General features: G+C 39.1%; 2 protein-coding genes across 2 annotated transcripts in view; one reads left to right on the plus strand and one right to left on the minus strand.

The window, feature by feature from the left end:
* Positions 1 to 4,420, plus strand: part of ush2a (Usher syndrome 2A (autosomal recessive, mild)) — a 191,874-nt gene extending 187,454 nt beyond the window's left edge. The window contains 4 exon segments of the mRNA XM_032560862.1: positions 88 to 153; positions 1,870 to 1,932; positions 1,934 to 2,068; positions 3,270 to 4,420. Coding sequence (XP_032416753.1) covers positions 88 to 153; positions 1,870 to 1,932; positions 1,934 to 2,068; positions 3,270 to 3,359 — 354 coding nt within the window. The 3' untranslated portion in view covers positions 3,360 to 4,420.
* Positions 4,421 to 4,423: 3 nt separating this feature from the next.
* On the minus strand, positions 4,424 to 18,373 carry kctd3 (potassium channel tetramerization domain containing 3). Its single transcript, XM_032559852.1, is given in 20 exon segments — positions 4,424 to 9,257; positions 9,964 to 10,086; positions 10,171 to 10,309; positions 10,395 to 10,588; positions 10,667 to 10,763; positions 11,102 to 11,257; positions 11,368 to 11,538; positions 12,004 to 12,120; positions 12,327 to 12,414; positions 12,540 to 12,655; positions 12,729 to 12,919; positions 13,738 to 13,828; positions 14,282 to 14,300; positions 14,302 to 14,414; positions 14,565 to 14,645; positions 15,862 to 15,920; positions 16,020 to 16,093; positions 16,199 to 16,244; positions 17,515 to 17,568; positions 17,921 to 18,373. Coding segments are annotated over 20 exon segments (2,511 nt in total). The 5' UTR covers positions 17,992 to 18,373; the 3' UTR covers positions 4,424 to 8,746.
* Between the last annotated feature and the right edge of the window lie 601 nt (positions 18,374 to 18,974).

Below are 18,974 nucleotides of genomic sequence, written 5' to 3' on the forward strand. Positions count from 1 at the left end.
TGTTTTTGTTTATCTTTTTTATATCTGTTTCCACTCCAATCTTGCGCCGCTCCCTCCATCCCGTCTAATCCTCAATCTTTTTCTCAGAGGCCCCGTCCTGAGCTGTGCTCTAAGCATCTTTCCGGCTCTTTGCTCCTCCTTGATCGCCCTACAGTAAGATAACTTCCCATCTTTTTTTCACTGCCAGACCCCTAAATGTTTATCTCACTGTCCCCCTGCAGTTTGACACTGTAGCAGACTGTGTTGAGATCAGCAACGTTATACTTAAAAGCTACACTATGTACGCAGAGGTATGGGAATGTGGATTTTGGTGGGTTACCCTCCTGCGCATGTGCTCTGTGTTTGCATCTGCATGTTTCGTTTGTGCATGTGTGCATACCTCAGTCTTTCTCATGAAAACAGTGGTTTGGTTGTTGGGGTCACTGGGGGGTAAGAGACCAGTCTTTGAGCTTGTCTTTATATTTACACTGCATGTCAAAAAAAGTCACCACCTGGAGGGCAAGAGCTACCCACTGCATGATTATGTTAGTTATCTAACTCTCAACCATGCAGTAAGTATATTTTGATTTCTTAAACAGCCATGTTGGAAGATGCATCCACTGGTAGAGGAAAACATGTTGGTGATAAACAAGCAAAGGAGGTTGCCAAAGTTACTAAATTAGATCTAGAACGAACCTAGTGTTTCCTCTAGGATTTCTTATAACTGTGATTGTGGGCTGTCCAACTGGCTATATTCATGTATATATCTCATTTGTTTTACATTGTTTTATTATATAATTTAAAAAAAGAAAAACTTTATTCTGAAGGTGTAGCAGCTTTTATTTTGCCGTGGCGATCAATTACATGCAGAGGAAACCCTGCAGCGCATTAGTAGACACTGGAAGGATAGTGGAAATCCTTCTATCCACCAAGAAATGTGGTTTAAAATGAAGAGCACCCATGGTTAGTGATCACTTATACATTTGATAAAGTGAAATAGTTAAAACAACAGAGCACACTACTATGACTAATGGTGAAAGTAAGAACATTTCCACAGGAACAATGTAAAGGGAATTCAAGTAATTTGGACCAAACACCTGTGTAGTCTTAAGAAAACCACCAATCAGTGAGGCTAATATGAAAAATGTTTCAGTTTTCTATGAGAGAAGATAGAGATTGGATTCTGGAGTGATGTAAGAAGGTCATGTGATTTGAAGAGTCCAAATTTACCCGGAGTGATGGCAGTCTGTGGTGGCAGCATTATGCTCTGGGTTGCTGCAGTGGGTCAGATTCAGGTTCAGCAACATTATCAGATCAGCTGATTACTTGAATATACTGTATAAGCAGGTTAGAGTGTCTTTGGGATGTACTTGACAAGAATGTGGACAGTAATCTGATTCATCAGTAATATAAGATGTTGGTGAAAAATGAAAACACTGGATGGAAATAAATGTTGTGATGTTGCAGAAGCTGATTTTAACAGTGCCACGTTTTATGTTTGATGTAATCACAGCTAAAATAGGTCCTACCAAGTATTAGAGTGTGTGACTTTTTCTGATATGGGACAGTGTGGCTTAAACTTTACACATGTAAATGGAACATTAATGTAATACTTTAGACATATTTTACATTATTGAATAATTATAATCCAGAATTAAACTTTAATAAAAGCTTAATTCTCAGTAGTTAATTCCCAGTAGTTCCCCCTGTTGGATTTTTCTGTCTGGAGTGAAAGATAAAGCATATTCTACAACCAACTCAGTTTATATTCACATTTTGATTTCAAGAAGCAACAAATTCAGTGTTTCTGTAGTTGTCATTTTATTATTAACAGTAAGTAAAAAATTATTTCAAACATGCGGTCACTCTTGTACTAACTGTACCTCACAGGGTCTGGCAGACACAAAGATTGTTGGCAGCAGTTCGCGCTACAGCCCCATGTCTGTGCTGCGGGCTCCCTAGTCAAACTGACCTGAATCAAGCCTATTCCCAGCATTCCCTGCACCGCAGCGTCAGTCAGCTGATCGACAGGAAGTCACTGATGGAGGAAGGATGCTGGGATAACCCACTGGGACATGATTCTGGACTGGTGAGGACAGACATGCGTTTGTTTGTTGTTGACCGTCTCTGATAGGAGTTTCAGAATCGACTTATTCTGCTTGATTTCATAGATTATAATTTCCCAGCTCATTTTTACTTCCTGTTACATTCAGGGCCTTTTCAAAAGGTTTGTACAACTGCAAGCTTCCATTTGTTTGTGGGAGATTTTATGTGATTAACCAACACATCGTCGAATGAAAATCTATGCATTTTGTTTACTCTGGTACCCCTCAATAAAATCTAGTTTATCCAAAGTCACTTCTTTGTAGAACCACCTTTTCTGAAAATACAGCTCCATATGGTTTGGAGTAATCATCACCACAGCATAATGCTGCCACCACAGGGTTTGTGCGTCAAGATCAGAAAGTTAATTTATGTTTAATTTTATCAGTGCATCTTCTTCCACATATTTACTATGGAAGAGCAACTTGTACCTTTTTTTGCTACTCTTCCTTAGTCCTCTCTGCAAACAGTTTAAGAGGACAGCCATGTCTTGGTAGCTTTGCAGTTGTTACCATTTTCAGATGTTAAATTGTTAGTATTAATTGAGATGTTTAGAGCTTTGGATATTAGCCTGGACTTGACCCTGCTTTAAAATTCTCCACAACTTTCTCCCAGACTTGTCTGCTGTGTTCCTTGGTCAACATGATGCTGTTTGTTTGCTAATGTTCAACAGGAAAGCTCTGAGGCCCTCATAGATTTATACTAAGATCTCCTTAGTCCTGTCTCCTTCCACTTCACATTATGTGCTTCTTTGAGTTGGTCTATCTCATAAAATCCTGTTGCAGAATGAAAATCCACAGAGAAGGTGCTAAAAAGTGAAACAGCCCTGATAAACATTGGATTTTGCTTCTAAAAGGAAGACTGTGGGTATCAGCATGGTTCTTTAAAGCCAATTAAGCTGTGACATACCTAATAATCAGCATGCTGCTTCATAATCAGATAGCTTAGCAATGCACAGTGATGCTCTGCAACACCTGTCAGCTCTAATCTTACACAAAATATAGCGACCAGAAGGCTAAAACTGTAAATGCCATCTGATCTCCATTATAAGAGTTCAGTGGTTGTCAATGAGATCAGAAAATGGACGAGATGTCTGGAATTGCAAACTATTACAAGTTACTAGTACTTGAGTATTTGTTCAATGTTGCTGACTTCATAATGTTTGGATCTTGTGTGCTTTCTTTCAGTATGTGGAGGAAGATGAGTTTGTGGATGCCATCAAGGCCTTAAGCTCTGTGAAAAAAGAGCACAGCCTGTTCACCGACACTCATCTTTAGGACAACAGGCCTAAAGATGCCAGACTGGTAACACTCACTCTGTTTGGTCTCTTCTTATTGTTACTGTTACAATAGAGCTAAGCTGGGTTCGCTGCAGTAGAGTCAGGGACACAATGTTTAAATTTAGAGCTTTCATATGGACTAAAGCCTCCATATTTGGTAACTTTATGGCATAGATGGTCTGTGAATGTTTAGGTTAGATTATGATTCGCTTTCTCTGCTTGCCAACAGCTTTTAGAAAGTTTAAATGAGTAAAATCAAAACAACCCATAAGTTCATGTTGATCACTTCCTCACCTGGTAACTGTGCCTATTACCATATCTGTAGTCAACACCATTAGGGCTTTAACTTAGACGGACACACGGCCTTCATGTTATTGTTGCTAGAGAGATTTGCCAACTTTATTATTACAAATGTAGCTGAAATGTACATATGTGTTGTCTGTTTGTTGTGATGTAACCTAAAGGCCCAAACTGAGATTTTGTCTTATTACATCTTTGTGTATTGCGTATTGCAATTCAAATGTAAAACAAGTGGTTGATGGTCAACTCAGACGTGTTTACTTGTTGTTAATGTGATTGACTGTTATTGTTCTGTGGCTTACAGATTATTTCACTGTTCTGACGTAGAGACCTGCTGTTTCAACTAAAAAAGAGAAAAAGGAAACATCTTGTTTAGTGTTTTTATAGAAGTAAAATTATTATATCAAGATTCCACAGACTGGACCTAGAAACAGCATTTAACACTTATTTAACCACTCGTTTTAATGTTGATGGATTTTAAAAGATTTTATATATAGTACGCTGTTATGACCAACCTTTTTTTAAACACGGGCAGTATTCATAATGACTGTATATTTTTTTAATTTATAGGTACTTCATAGATTGTGTATTTTTGGTGAATAATAAAAAAAATGACCAAAAACAGAATTTTCTGGGGTTTTTCACAAACAGGAAACATGAACACCTGAAGTTAAAGTTTCCTCTCACAACAGCTTGTTACAAATCTATCATTATTATGTAAACCATGTCTGGTTAAAAAAAAAGAGACCGAGTGCCAGATAAGAACAGTTTCATTTTTTTTTTACTCCACTGTGAAGTGAAATGTCAGTATTTGAAAGCAGCAAGTCAACAAAAGATGTACAAATGTACCAGACCAATGTTTAAATTAAAAAAAAAGATTTAGAATAAAAGGCAAAAGAAAACATCACTTGACAAACGTAAAAGTTTGTTCTATTTGATTAGGTTAATATTGTCTTGTTCATTTAAACAACATGAAATCCAAATACTTTGAACATATTTTTTTAAATCCATATGCTGATGTCAAGAGGTGTGAGGGATGATAAACAGAGTAACTTTGTGCACATAGACCTATCAAATGCTTCTAACCCCCCACCTGTTTCTGCACTAATGAAGCAGCTTTACCTAAACTTCATGTTTTTATCCTGTTTTTGCACTTTCTGCTGAGTTCCTACAACACAGATTTGCCAACAGCTGTACAACGCCTTAGTCACCACACACACGCACGGCCACACCAGTGCCACTGTCTCCATCAAAACTATGCTGCCGTAATTTACTTTTGCCGCCGTGTCCCTTAAGGGGACATCTAGGCAAGTTTAAAATTAACAAACTGGCAGTAACAACCGAGCCCCCCCGCTCAAGGACGCCAATCTGACAAGGGCACTTCTGAAGCGTTCGCAGCCGCATTCACAGCTATTGTCAGCCACAGAGGGAGGGGGGAGGCTGTAAAAAGAGTTTGTGGAGTGATTGTAAGGGACAGTATGGCCCTGAGCTACACACACACACACACACACACAGGCTTTTATTAAACTCATAAATCACAATGACGACAGACGCCATCTAAGAGACTGTCTGACGGGAAGGTTAGTGAAATCAGAGCTATGGGGGGAAAAAACACACCTCTGATGCTTAAAACAAAACATTTTTGCTTTTGCACAGTGTCTAAATGAAGCATGCAATAAAACTCATCTCTTACTCTTCACTGTGGCTTTTCTATTGCTGAAGTCAGCTTTAAATACATCAAAATCATCATTAAAACATCAGCTTGTTTGGATTAATCTCATCTAAAGGTTCCTTTTTCACAGTCAAGCACATAAGACCTGGAAATGTTAGGATTTCTAATATATCATATAGTGTGTTACAGAATACATATGAAATGCATTGTATTGAAAAAGAAATACAGTTTAAGAGTGGATTGTTGCAAACCTCAGGTAGGCATGGGCAGGTTAATGATAAGGTTTTTAAAAAGTTAGGATTTCAGTATCAATTTCCTCTAAATTTCCCAAAACTTACTCTGTTGAAAAGCTCAAGTTAGACCTGCTGAATGTGGTTCTGCTGGATGCTTCTTCCTGTTTGAAGGGAGTCACTCCTTCCTGCTGTATGAGGAATAACTGCAATGTTATCGATGCAGTCAAACATCCGCTATCATCATATACTTCCTCTGAAGGCGAGGTTGCTTTTAAGTCAATAACACTATGCAACTGGCAATGTTTCCTTGGACAGAAAACTTAGAATACCTCTAAGACTGAACATTATATGCATTTCTCTACCTAACCTGTATTTCTCTTGTGAGGTGCATTGAGATAGAGTTTAAATTGCCACTGTATGAATAAATTAAATAGAAATGAAACTGCAATAAGTTATTTTATATGTGTAATATTAAATGTGTGTTTGCATAGGCAGGCATAATCATTGATTTTCTGTTTGAAATAAACACAATAAGATATTGTTGTCCATTTTTAGGAACCACTTTTTTGTGCACATAGGAACCGCAAAAGGTTACATTAACCAGCCCACGCCTAGTATCAGTTTTGGAAAGACAAATAACGCTCTACTCATTGTAACTAAACTACACAAACTCTGAATCAATGTCAACTTCATTTATGAAAAGTTCTGAGACTGGCGCTTTAAATATTTTACCTCCTTTTGCAGCATTTCCTAAATTCGGTACATATCATACGAAGAAGCTTAAATAAACAGATATGCATGTGTTTTAGCTCGTTAGAGTCTGGCTGTAATATAATGTAAACATAGCCAGAGAAGAGTTGATGGACAACAGACAAAACATGCTGCAAACAAACACCTATGCACTACAATGCACATTAAACTGTATATTTTTAAATCTAAAATAAACACTCAAAATTTACTGTAATATTAGACTGTATAGTTCAAGAAAAAAAACATATTTAGGTCCAATATGTGATTACATCAATACAGGCCTTTTATGTATACATGATGTATAAATATACAATAAAATAAATGAGTGCATCCTCTTTAGGATTTTGTTCTGAATATGCAGGTTGACTGTAATGTTAGTGTATCAAAATTTATGTGTCTTTGTACAAGTCATGACCGAAGCTACACAGCTCTGTCTCAGGCTTCATTTTTTCACACTCCGGTATGTTATTAGGTGTAGTTAAAGAAACTCACATCTTAAACATACAACACTTGCATCAAATTATGTACTTAAAGCCTTCACTAATGCATCATTTTTCTCATTGCGGTTCATAATTAACTCTAATCTGGCCTTAACTAAGCCAGATCAGGCAGGTCCGTTATGTTCCTACACAGTGCTCTCCCTCTTCACAATCCTTTGGTCGCTAGATTTCTCCATTAAAACACAACAAAAGTTAAATAAGGCACTACACCAGCCATCTGACACAAGACATATCAACATTTCTTTTAAATGAGTCAAAGTGAGGGCGTGTATGTGTAAATCCTCTCATTAGATCTAATGTAAGGTATGAAAAAATAAAACTAATAAATGTTATTAGTGTTAATAAATGATCTTTCACAGGCACAATTTGGGAGGGGCGGGGGGTAATCTCAAGCGGGAAAAGAAGCACTTATTCTACTAAAGCATTTTCTCAGAAATGGGCACTGAAAAGTTTTCTAGTGAATGTTTTTTTTAAGGACTAAATGCCATAAAATCTCTGCTTTAAAATGTACAGTACCTTCCAAAAGTGTTTTTGTTCCCACATTTTGTCACGCTACAACAAATACCAATTTATTTTTTATTGGTATACACAGTTTTCAACATTTCTGAATGCGTTGGTCTGAAAGTTTCTATTTTACTGTGGCTGTGTGTCTAGCGTTGATGTTCTGCTGGGAGAAAAACCTCCAGTCCAGTCTCAAGTCTTATTTTCTTCTAGAGTTTTCCTGTAATTAGCTCCAACCATCTTCTCATGAACTCTGTCCTTAATGAAGAAAAGTGTCCGCAGCATGATGCTGCCACCACTGATTCGCAGTGATGATGGTTCGTGTTATGAGCAGTGTTAGTTTTCTGCCATATATAGTGCATGTAGGTAAAAAAAATTCTAATTTTAGTCTTATTTAAATGAACTCGGTGGGTATATTTTTTATGTTTCTGGGGAAAAAAAATGTGAAATACTTTTGCAAGCTGCTGTACATTTAATTACCGTGTTAAAATATACTTTTTCCATTTAGGAGGAGGCTATAATGTTTATGCAAAGTGAAGGTACACTAATGACAAAAACGGACTAGATTTAAGCATATTTCACATCTACAGAATGTCACCACACATGATCATTGGCCATGACCTTCATCTGAACACCAGAGTCTGTGTTTCTAGTCTGCCTCTTCACCTCACCGCTGCCTTGCAGTGAAGCTTGTATTGCATGCCCGACCTGCACAGTTTAACTGCTGTCAGCTGTTTTAATGTAAACCCCTCTGACTCTGGCTGCAGTAAAGAAAGTATCCTAGGATTGAAGTAGCTGCCAACATTTTGGACCGGATGACATGTTTTAGGTAAGTAACATGAACATCCACTGCACAATAAAGTTATGAGCTCTATTGTTGAAAAAGTATTGTGATTATTATTATTGCAGAGATAGGAGGACAAAGCTCTTGTATGATTGGTCAAGATTTTTCAGATAAATATTTAAGTTTTTGTGTGAATTATATATTTTTTACTTTTATTTTGCGAATGTACATCAATATTTTAAAAGCTAATTTCTAAATTTTAGGCAATTTAATTTTGTAACCATCCGTCTCATTCCAACACATGGTTACTAATGTTGGGCTTATTTCTGTTTTACTAGCTTTACTCGTCCGGTGATTGACCTAATCTGAGACCTTGTGCTTTAGTTTTGCTCCTGAAGTTGATTTTAGTGCAGCAACCTCACAGGAAGAGAAAACAGAAGACTGAATCCTGAAATCTACTTAAAACGTACCGAGACAGAAGAAAGTTCAACTTCATCTCACAGATAATATACTGATAGTGTTGGAGACTTACAGCTTCTTCATGAGCCACACCTGTAGGTAAGAAAAAAGTGACTTTAGCTGCAGCTGATTGTATGTTCTTCCTTTGCCTTCATATTTAGCGCTGACAGGCTAGCCTTACTGATGTCACAGGCTGCTGTCATGACCGGACGGCTCAGCTGGCAGCTTCCTGTGTCGTGGCGAAGTGGAGGACGACAGTTTGGTTGGCGAGGGCGAGGCGTTTGCAGATGAGTCACTGCCCCCACCTTCAGATCCAGAGGAGAGATGTGGAATTGGAGGAGCCTTCTTCCGCCCCAGAAAGCCCCCCTCCAGTACGCTCCTTTTCCTTGCAGCGCCGTCGCCTTTCACCCCTTCTCCTCCCGACCCAACAGCATCCCCTTCTTCTGGCTGAGTGTGCACCTTTCGCCTCACGTCCGCTCCTGGACCTGGGCTGTCTGGAGGTTGCTGTGGTGATTCTTGACTGACTTCTGGTTTACTCGCTGAGATGTTTCCGGCGTTGCGGGAAGCCCAGAGCTCCATGACCGAGGCGCTCCTCTCACTGTCCTCAGGCCCAAAGTTACACAGCGAGCGCCGAGCGTCTGGGATCTGACTAGGTCCAGGGTTGGACGTCTGACTCAGGCTAAAGTTCTGGAAGTCTCTAAAAATATATACCGGGCAGTTAAAGAACCGGCAAAATGGACAGTTTTGGGGGGTTTTAAACATCATTAAAGCTGCAGCATGTAGCTCTTATAAATAAAATGCTATTTACATATTTGTTAAACCTGTCACTTTGTCCTGACAGAATATGAAAAGAACGATCTTCTCCACCTCCTGCCAGATTATTTCTGTCTGATGAAATGCATCGCTCCCGACCAAAAATAATCAGAGTCAGGAGGAGGGTCTTAGCGCCGTCAATTAGGCTTGTATAATTGCTGCTCAAGCAACTTACTGTTACAGGAAAATCGTTTATCATTGGTGGCTAATCTAACTAGCCTAGCATTCAGGGCATTCTCTGCTAGCTGCAGAGAGCAATGGAGAGAGAGGTAAAGAAGGAATCAGCAGCACGGCACACAACTGTGATTGACAGCACTAAGACCCGCCTCCAGGTTCTCATTGGTTGCTTCTAGTTAGCACTGGGAGAAGGAGGAGGAGCTCAATTTTTTTCCAAGGGTTATCTGTCTCTTACTATCCATCAGTAACAGTTTTAACAAATATGTAAAAAAAAAAACATTTTTGATAAAAGTTACATACTGCATACATACTTAATGTGAATTTCTTAACCATGACAAGAAATTCAAGAAAAATAAATGATAAACGATATGATAAATGCCCATTCCTAACTGGACTGAAAAATATTGCTTCACCTGTAGCTGTTGAAGGATTCGGTTCGCCTCGCCCGGGCCAGCAGGGGGCTCTCTCTGTAGGGCCGCACGGCTCCGTAGGTGACCTGGCTCTCAGGAATAGATTCCTGGGCCTGCAGCTGCAAACTGAGGTTGAGCAGAGACAGAAAGGTGACCTTTCATGAACAGAAACATTGCCAAACGGTTATACGATGCAGTCATCTCTCGAACCTTGACATAGACTCTCTGAGGCGTGTGTGGTGCAACACAGAGGGGGCGGGGCTTATGCTTGGGGTGGCACAGCGGGAGGTACTCAGGTCACACTGGTCCAGCAGCTGAAGCAGCTCCTCCTCTGTTGGCCCACCCACATCTGCCAAACAACATTACAGGAGTTTGTGAATAGAAACGTACACACAGCTTGGTGACATTTCAGCCACTCGTCTCTCCTTCCTCACCTTCTTTCTTCTTCTCTTCTCCTTTGTTGGCTGTGTCCATCGCAGTGGTGAGGTCCCACATTTGAATGCTGCCGTTTCCGTGACCGGTGAACAAATAGCGGCGCGGTCGGGATCCCATCCGGCTGGAACCCTCGCACTCCCGAACCATGAAGCAAGTGATAGTGGTTCCATCCACAGACTGCACCTCACAGATCCTGAAACGTTACAAAAAGAAATCAAATTCACATGTTAACCACAGTAACACTGATACGTGTATATGGTGGACAGTGTACCTTTTTCCAGTTGAGGAGAGCCTAACAAACAGTTTGTTGGTGATGGGGATGACTTTCTGGATGAAAACTTGTTGATCATCTCTCTCTCCAAATGGGCCTGTGGAAACCAAACAATTCAAGTGATACATTTCTTAACTTTTAGGAAAAAGGGCCAAATCTCTATGTGGTTCCCTTTTGAGGTTTCCATATTTATGGCAATCATTACACACTCCAAGCGTAACTTGCATTTCACTTGAAAGCAAGTTACGCTTGCAAGTTACGAATGCAAGTTACGCTTTGCATTCAAGTTTTACTTGAATGCAAAATATTTGCATTTGCATGTTTTGTTTTGTTTTTATTACTTTTTATCTCTGTTATATTTTGTACATGGACAGAATTCAACATCATCAAGAATATGTTTAACCTAATTGTGTATGTTGTTTCTTCCCGTCTCACCTATATCATTTCCAGAGCAGTAGCTTCCATGACTCTCTGTCTCTTCCAGGGACAGGATCTTAAAGGAAGCCAGAGGTGTGGAGCCTGGCTGAGTGGAGATCATCCCTCTGAACCGCGTCACCGTCCACGTCCGAACGTGGTTGTTATCCGCACACACTAAAACACACACAACATAAAAACAATCCAGTGAGGTTTCAAACAAGTAGATTGTTACTGGTGACTGTCATCTGAATTTTGTAAAAACTAAACAGAGGAACGTTTGTTACCCGACACCAGATGTTTCTCAGATAGCATAATCTTCGTCACTGGGCTTCTGTGCACAGTGAACGTCTGAAACAGCTGAGGACCCGATCCTACGGTCTCTGGGTGCTGCACGATCACCCTCACTGCTCCGCTGCTCGTCCCATAGGCGATCTCTATCCAGTTCCCACTCACACCTGAGAGCAGCATAAACATAAAGGTCAGGAGTCTGCAACCACTGCAACCCTAAGAGCCATTTGCCTTCATTCCAGCCAAATAAAATTAACTTAGGGTCACAACACAACATAACTCTTTTAAACAAAATAACTCCTACATTACGAAATGTTAGATTTTTAATTAGCAAAGCAAATATTACATTTTGCACATAGTTTGCGTCATGGTGAAACAATAAATGCAATTCTTTTGTGGAAATGTTATGCACACATTGTATGAAGACATCTGAGGAACATTTTTAACTATATTTACATTTTAAAACATTATTCAGTTTTTTAGCAAGTCATTAAGAGCCCAGAGGAGCATCTGAAGAGAAAAACTCCAAGTGCTTTTCCAAGTAGGATTAAAAAAAACAAATAGAAGCAATGTCCCCATCCCATACATATCCAATGTAACCCTTTTTCTTTCAGTATTTGTTCAGTACTTACTGGTTTTAGGGGTGAGGTACACAGACAGTGCAGTAATGGCATCGTTTGAAGGGTCGTGATAAAGCTCAGTTACTAAGAGATCGTTGTCCTTCATCCTCAGAGGAAACTTCTGCATGTCTGAGAAGAGGAAGTTGAGATCTTCCTTATCTGATGGACATTTTGAATGTCCGTCAGATAAAAAATGTATCTAAAACACCTGAACAGAAATCTTTTAGTGACAAAAACAGTAGCAATCTCTTATTTTATAAATAAGATTCATATCCTGTAACAGAACTTCACTAAGATCCAATAAAGCTGGTTGCTTTGTTTGTGTCTGTCCACACCTATATAATAGATGGAGCCGTTGGTGCAGCCCAGCAGCAGGAAGGACCCGGCCGTGTCACAGCTGGTGATGGGAACTACATCCTGAACCTAATAAAATATGAAAAGTGAACTTGCAGTGGTAAATAAAAGAGAATAAGAGGAAATACATAATATGACAAACATGTGTAAAGATAAATAGAAGCATTCAGTAAACGCTCACTGACGATTCCCACCTGCCAGTGTTGAGTGACGGCATTCCACACGCCAACCTTTCCTGTGTGGCTTGTCGCCACCAGTTGGTTGCCAATGAAGAAGAGGTCATCAACAGGAACGCCGAGACTGAATACACCTAAAACGGGAATTAAAATACAGCACTTGTGGTATCCAGAACCAGAACTATTCCTTTGATTCTTGAAACCTACCAATTTCATTTCCGCTGCCTCCATCTTGGATACTCCAGAGGATAATCTTGCTTTCAGAGGCGGCGGCCACCATCTTGTCCTTGTCTCCATGTGGACCACCCACCACTTTAGCGTTAAGTGCTATACGTTCAATGGTCCAGTCAAGGTAGGGAGAGGAAAACACCTGCTGCCATCCAGACGATTCCTTTATCCTGTAGCCAGAGCATACACAAGCTAATACTGTAACCTCCGTTTATAGATCTTTGATTAAAATTGATTTATTTAACACTTAATTAAGTCAGCAGTATGAAAGCATCTGAAACAGAGGAATTCCAGGTCCAACGACTTTTAGATTTCTCTGCTTCAACACACCTGAGTCAAATAATCTGGACATTAGCAGGATTCAGGCGAACTTGACTGCGATGAGGAAGTGATTCAGCTATTAGATTCAGGTGTGTTGCAGGACACCAGATCTCGCTCTAAAACCTGCAGGACACCGAACCTCAAGGCCAAGATTTAAAGACAAGTCTCTGCCTGAGACCTGAGCTCATCTTAGTGTAAAGATGCGTCTAAGTAAATCAGAATATAATTGAAAAGTTAATTTTGTTTCATTAAATCACATGCAAAAATTCATACCCATAGAAATGTAATATGATTGTTTATTTCAATTCATTTTGAAGGATATGTTAAATGAATACCCCAAAATTTTGTTTCTTAGGAAATTTTAATATTATTAAAGATAATTACAAAAGTCTTCTGTTAGTAAGGAGAAAACTGTTGACAGTTATCAAATAGAAGATATTGAAATGCTCCACAAGACAGTTAAGAAACAAAGATATCATTGCTATGGAAACTAGCAGGGACTATGTTAACGGAAAACGCAGTGGAAGGAAAAAGTGTGGCACAAAGCAAGCTCATTAAAGGCTTTGAGTGAGATTTGCAATGCATAGACAGCTGCTGGAGTCAGAGCTGCAAAAACAATCCAAGAAAATCTTCACACTTTCTCGATGAGAAATAATAAAACTGTTACCTGTAGCAGATGACAAAGTGTGCATAAGCTGCAACGATCCAGTTGTGATGTCCTGCTATAATCAGCACTTTCCTGGGGTCAACCATTGAATCTGGAAACACAGGCAGAGTAAATAAATTCCCATTTTCACTGCTGGTAGAAGTGAACTGGTGTTTCTTAATGAATGCTTGAATGAAAAATATTTTTCAGGAAGCAGGAACAAACTAGTCAGCAGGTCAACATGAAACTAGGCCACTTCAGTGAGTGCTGCTAGTCTGAGCACTAAAAAGATTTTAGGACACATTAGCAGGCGCACTAATGCACTCTTGCAAGAAGGCACAAACAAAAACATACATTTACTCTGTTATGCATGCATTTATAACACACACACAGACAAACTGAAAGGCCAAGTATGGATTTTAGATCAAGTTTTTAAAGGTCAGACTCAAATCCAGCTTAGCACAATTAAGTCCACTACCTGAGATGTTTTTTTAAAAAGAGAATCGTATTTGCTTCTAATGTTTTCAGCTAAAACAAATTTTTAAATGTATTCTCTCCCTTTTACCCAGTTTTTCTGGGTCATCATGTTCCAGACAGAGAAGGATGAGGAAGGGGAACCCCACGGGTGAAGCCCTCTGCTCCGCTCGGACCCGGTCGCTCATCAGAAGCTGCAGGCGCCGACTTACGAGCCGGGACAACTGTCCAGAAACAAAACCACAAAAAAAATCCACTTATTTTTCCCTTACACTGTTCTGTCACATTAGTACAAGGTGGAGTCTAGATCATTTCTGTGGTGGAACCTATTCTACGTCTGTTTTCAGTTCAGTCAATGAGTTTCAGGCTTTTACCCGGGGGAGGAAGGTAAGCATGGAACAGAACGCTGCCACATGATGAGCGGTCCAGTTCCTCACATAACAGCAGGCGTCGCACTGCACAGGTTCACACAAATACACATAAACATTCATCAACATAACCATTTCATATAAAGTTACCGTTCTATTTTTGCTTCTTAGTTTAGACATTTATTATTTTCTTTAACTTCATGTGCTTTCAGTTTGGATTTTCTTTACTGAGTTTGGGACAGACGAGGCCTGAATAAGATGGCTGTGTATTTCTTCTATGTTTAATATAATTTCAAAGAATGTGACTGAATTTCCAAAAGGTGACGTTCATTGTTAGTGTGGGGAAGTTTAAAACAGTGAAACAGGATGTAATACAGCATGTATGTGGAAGTAACTCTGTCCTGCGTTTGACCTTGGTTAATATTCTGACACAGGAAGAAAATTATTTTAGAATAAAATGTCTGTCATGTTGGGTTCAAATGTACCAAAAAAAACATAGAACATCTCTACAAATAATTCAGAGTCCACAGCACTGAATCTCCTGGTTATTCCACCAAATATTGATTTCTGAACTCTTCCTGAGTTAAAACGTTAGTATTGTTGTTTCTCTCTTTGCATTATTTGAGGTCTGAAAGCACTGCATCTTTTTTTATTATTGTTATGCAAATAAATACTCAATTTTAGCTTGGATATTTGGAGGCATATTGTCAGTAGTTCATAAAATAAAAGAACAATGTTCATTTTACTCAAACATATTGTAAAAAGAGTAAAATCAGAGAAACTGATAAGTGGTCTCTTAATTTTTTCCAGAGCTGTATGTAAATATAACATGGTTGTACAATGTGTTACCTGGGATTCATATCCCTTGAACTGTTTCCAATTTTGTCGCTTCATAGTTAAAAATATAAGTACAGGGGATTGAATTGGGATTTTGTATAATAAATCAATTCAAAATGAAACAAAAATGATGGAGGGTTGTTTTTTATCTTTTCCTGAGATGAAAATATACACAGCTGGACTCTATTTACTAGTGAGGTGTCTTTTGAGGTTGTACTAGATTTTGCATATGTGGTAATCATGAATGCATCCCACATTTTTCAGATTTATGAACTGCATTACATCTCACAGTAATGTGCCACTTTCTGTGGGTCTATAACATAAAATTCCAATAAAATTCACTTAAGTTTGCGTTAAAATCCTCAAAAGGTATGAATACTTCTGCAAAGTACTGTAAATAACCCAGTACATCCCATCAGCACCGTTGCTTTCAAAGTTTCCCATCTGAAACTGATCACCACCATACCTAAAGGAGTGATCCCATAAAACTCTGCTTCGTGGCGCAGGACGCTGATGTTGACGCCTCTAAAAAGAAAAAAAGGACACAGAAAATGTTTTTGATACAGGTCACATCACAAAGATACACGCTCCTAAAAATTCAGTAGTAATCAAGCATTTTCTTACCGCAAGTCCAGTTCTTTGGTTCGGAGAAAGTTGAGAATTGGTGCAAAGGCTGTAGGGTCTCTGTCAATAAATATCTGAAAGTGATATAATAAGTTATTAAAAGACATACAATTAATTATTTTTGAAAACTGGACAATCAGAAACCATTTTAATTGTTGTAGTAGGAGACCTCTACTCACAGCTCCAGTTTCATCCCGCAGAGTGGAAATCCTCCCACTCAGTAAACTGAAAGGAACACAGAGACAAATGTTATCAAATCAGTTCTCCATTTCCACTAACCAGTAACTCAGTTACTATAATCAATTTATTTCTACACCAAGAAAACCAAAGCAGTAACTGAAGTCTAGATTATTATCCTTACTGCATGTTTTTATGTTAACTTTTATGAAAAAGCGTTCTGCAGTGGCTGAACTAAAGACAGCTGGGAGCAGAAACTGACTTACAGGCAAACAGGGTTAAACCAGTTATTCTGACTGGTTTTTATAGCTCTGCTCAGCTGTTGTAGGAATGTACTCAGAGCAGTGTTTAATTTTATAACAAAAATATCTTACCAGCTCCAATATCCTGCCTCTCTTTAACTGTTGCCTTCATCTAGACTTAAAATCACTAACACCTGAGTAGAATCAGGTGGGACAGCAAAAGTTTTAACCAAACATATTTTTAAAAAGATGCTTTCACTGGTTTCACAAAACATAAAATACAATATTTATTGTATTTACGTAGCAGACTTAATTTTTATCTCGTTTGAGGAATCCTGAAGGACTCCCACAAAGCTTGAAACATGACAAAATATTCACCCACAATCAGCTCAGACACAGAACTTAGCAACACCTCGCACAAGTTTTCATAGTTCTTGAACATTAGTGCATCTGAACATAACTCCAAACTTGAACATATTTTATTTATTTTATGTTGTGGACTAAAGAGATGCACTGTCAGAAAAAAAAACAGAAGGGAATTAATAGATGGTTTTCATACACTTTTGGATTAAAACATCTAAAGGTTTGTATTCAAACTTAGTCTACATGTAAAACTTTGTATGGTGGACAATCATCACTGTCCACCACCCTGGACACAGGGACAGTGGCAGCATCATGCAGTGGGAACCTTTTATAGATGGAGAAGATGGTCAGAGTTGATGAGAAGTTTGGTGAAAATTCAATTGCAAGATGGGAAGAAACTCTACTAGGCTGCAAAAGACCTGAACCGGGTTCAAAGGTTCACTTTCCAACAGGAAAACAACGCTAAAGAAATAGCCACAGCTACAGGAATTGCATGCCACACTTTTCAGATTTCTTGTTGCCCAAAGTTCTAAAATCTTCCACTTCAAAATTTGGCTCAACTTTGTGTTTCTTCGTCACATAATTTAAAATAATAAAGTTTGTGGTTGTAACACGACAAAGTTAGAAAAGTTCAAGTGGTGTGATTACTTTTGTGAGGCATTGCTTATAAAAATACAAAATAAAACTAAAATAGCTGGATCCATTGCACTAACCTTGAGAAGAAAGAGTCTGGGATCCACATCAGAGTCTGTCTGGATGTGCTGAACCTAGTGAAGGATACAGGCAAATCATGAATGGCAACACATTTCCAGCAGGATCTCTTTATGACTTATGAGTAAATACTTGATTTAATTAAACACTTAAGAATTGGTGATCATAACACTGAGTAATATGATTACAAAAAAGCATTGTGTTTAATTTTGTAGAAATTGTACATTGTGTACAAAGTAAATTATTCAGTGGTGTGGCAGCAATAATGATGGAGTACGCGATCTGCGTTGTCTGCTTTGATTACATAAGTAACAACAACGTTATGAAGATGTTATAAGTATAATCACAAGAGTAAATGTTTATGAAAAAATGACAATCATCTGTCGGCGTCAAGTGGACGTCTCTTACCTTGTCCCCCCGACATTTAGCTGGATGATCTCTCCCATCCCAGGCGTCGAACTGTTATCGTTCGTGGCCATGGTGACTGAGCCGAACCAGGTAGTGTTTTCACCTAAATGTCACTGAGCTGATCACAAAGGCTAGCTTGCTAACACTCCTCTATCCGCTCAGCTGATGCCCGGACTTCCCAGCCTCACAGCCTCTCCCTGGGACCACCATCCGTAAAATATCCGCTACACACAGCCCATGCAGGCTACGGTAGCCGCATCGCGTAGCCTCCGCATCGTGGACGCAGAAGGTCGGGGGGTGTTTTATAACCAAAAGAACCGCACGGGGATCCCCTTATTATCCAGTGGGCTTGTTTGCATCACTGTCCTGTGTGGAAATCGTTGGAGAGCAGCCTGCGCGGAATTTTAGCAACGTGAAACAGCTGGGATGCGCGTCTGTAATGTTGCAAGATAGTTCCCCTCCAATACCTTGCTCTTTCGTTTAAACACCAAACATCGATGGCGGTACGTTGACTGACAGTAAATCTCTCTTCCTGTAAATTTTGTGTTTATTTCAGTCAGTCAAAGTATTACAGTGGCGACAAATACATGAGGGGACTTACAAACAACATCAGATGAATCGCAGGAATCTTGGAAACCAAATACTCTGAATGCACTATTCCCGCTTGGGGGCGGGGAGAGGTCCATCTTTATTTATACACACGCGTAAAATCTTTGGTCGCAAAAAAATATTATTAGTCTATTCCTGTGCTGCCCTTTCTATAGTTATCATTAGTATTTTTACTCATTTAATTCTAAGTGAGCATCTATCCTGTCAAACATACATTACCGTATGTTTATTTATGATTGTTGGTAACTTTCTTTTTGCCAGCCCGTTGCATCATGTGAATTACTAATTTGCCATAGACCACAGGAAATACAAATTCAGATACCCAAATACATATTTATTCCTCTTTTTCTTTTTTGCTGACATGTTGCAGTATTTTACACATTCAATCTCGCACTCATACTCGCAGTACAAAATGTCTTGGTACGATGGTTTTCTACCGTCGTCT

This window comes from Xiphophorus hellerii, chromosome 4 (genome assembly GCF_003331165.1).
Source record: "Xiphophorus hellerii strain 12219 chromosome 4, Xiphophorus_hellerii-4.1, whole genome shotgun sequence".
NCBI lineage: Eukaryota > Metazoa > Chordata > Actinopteri > Cyprinodontiformes > Poeciliidae > Xiphophorus > Xiphophorus hellerii.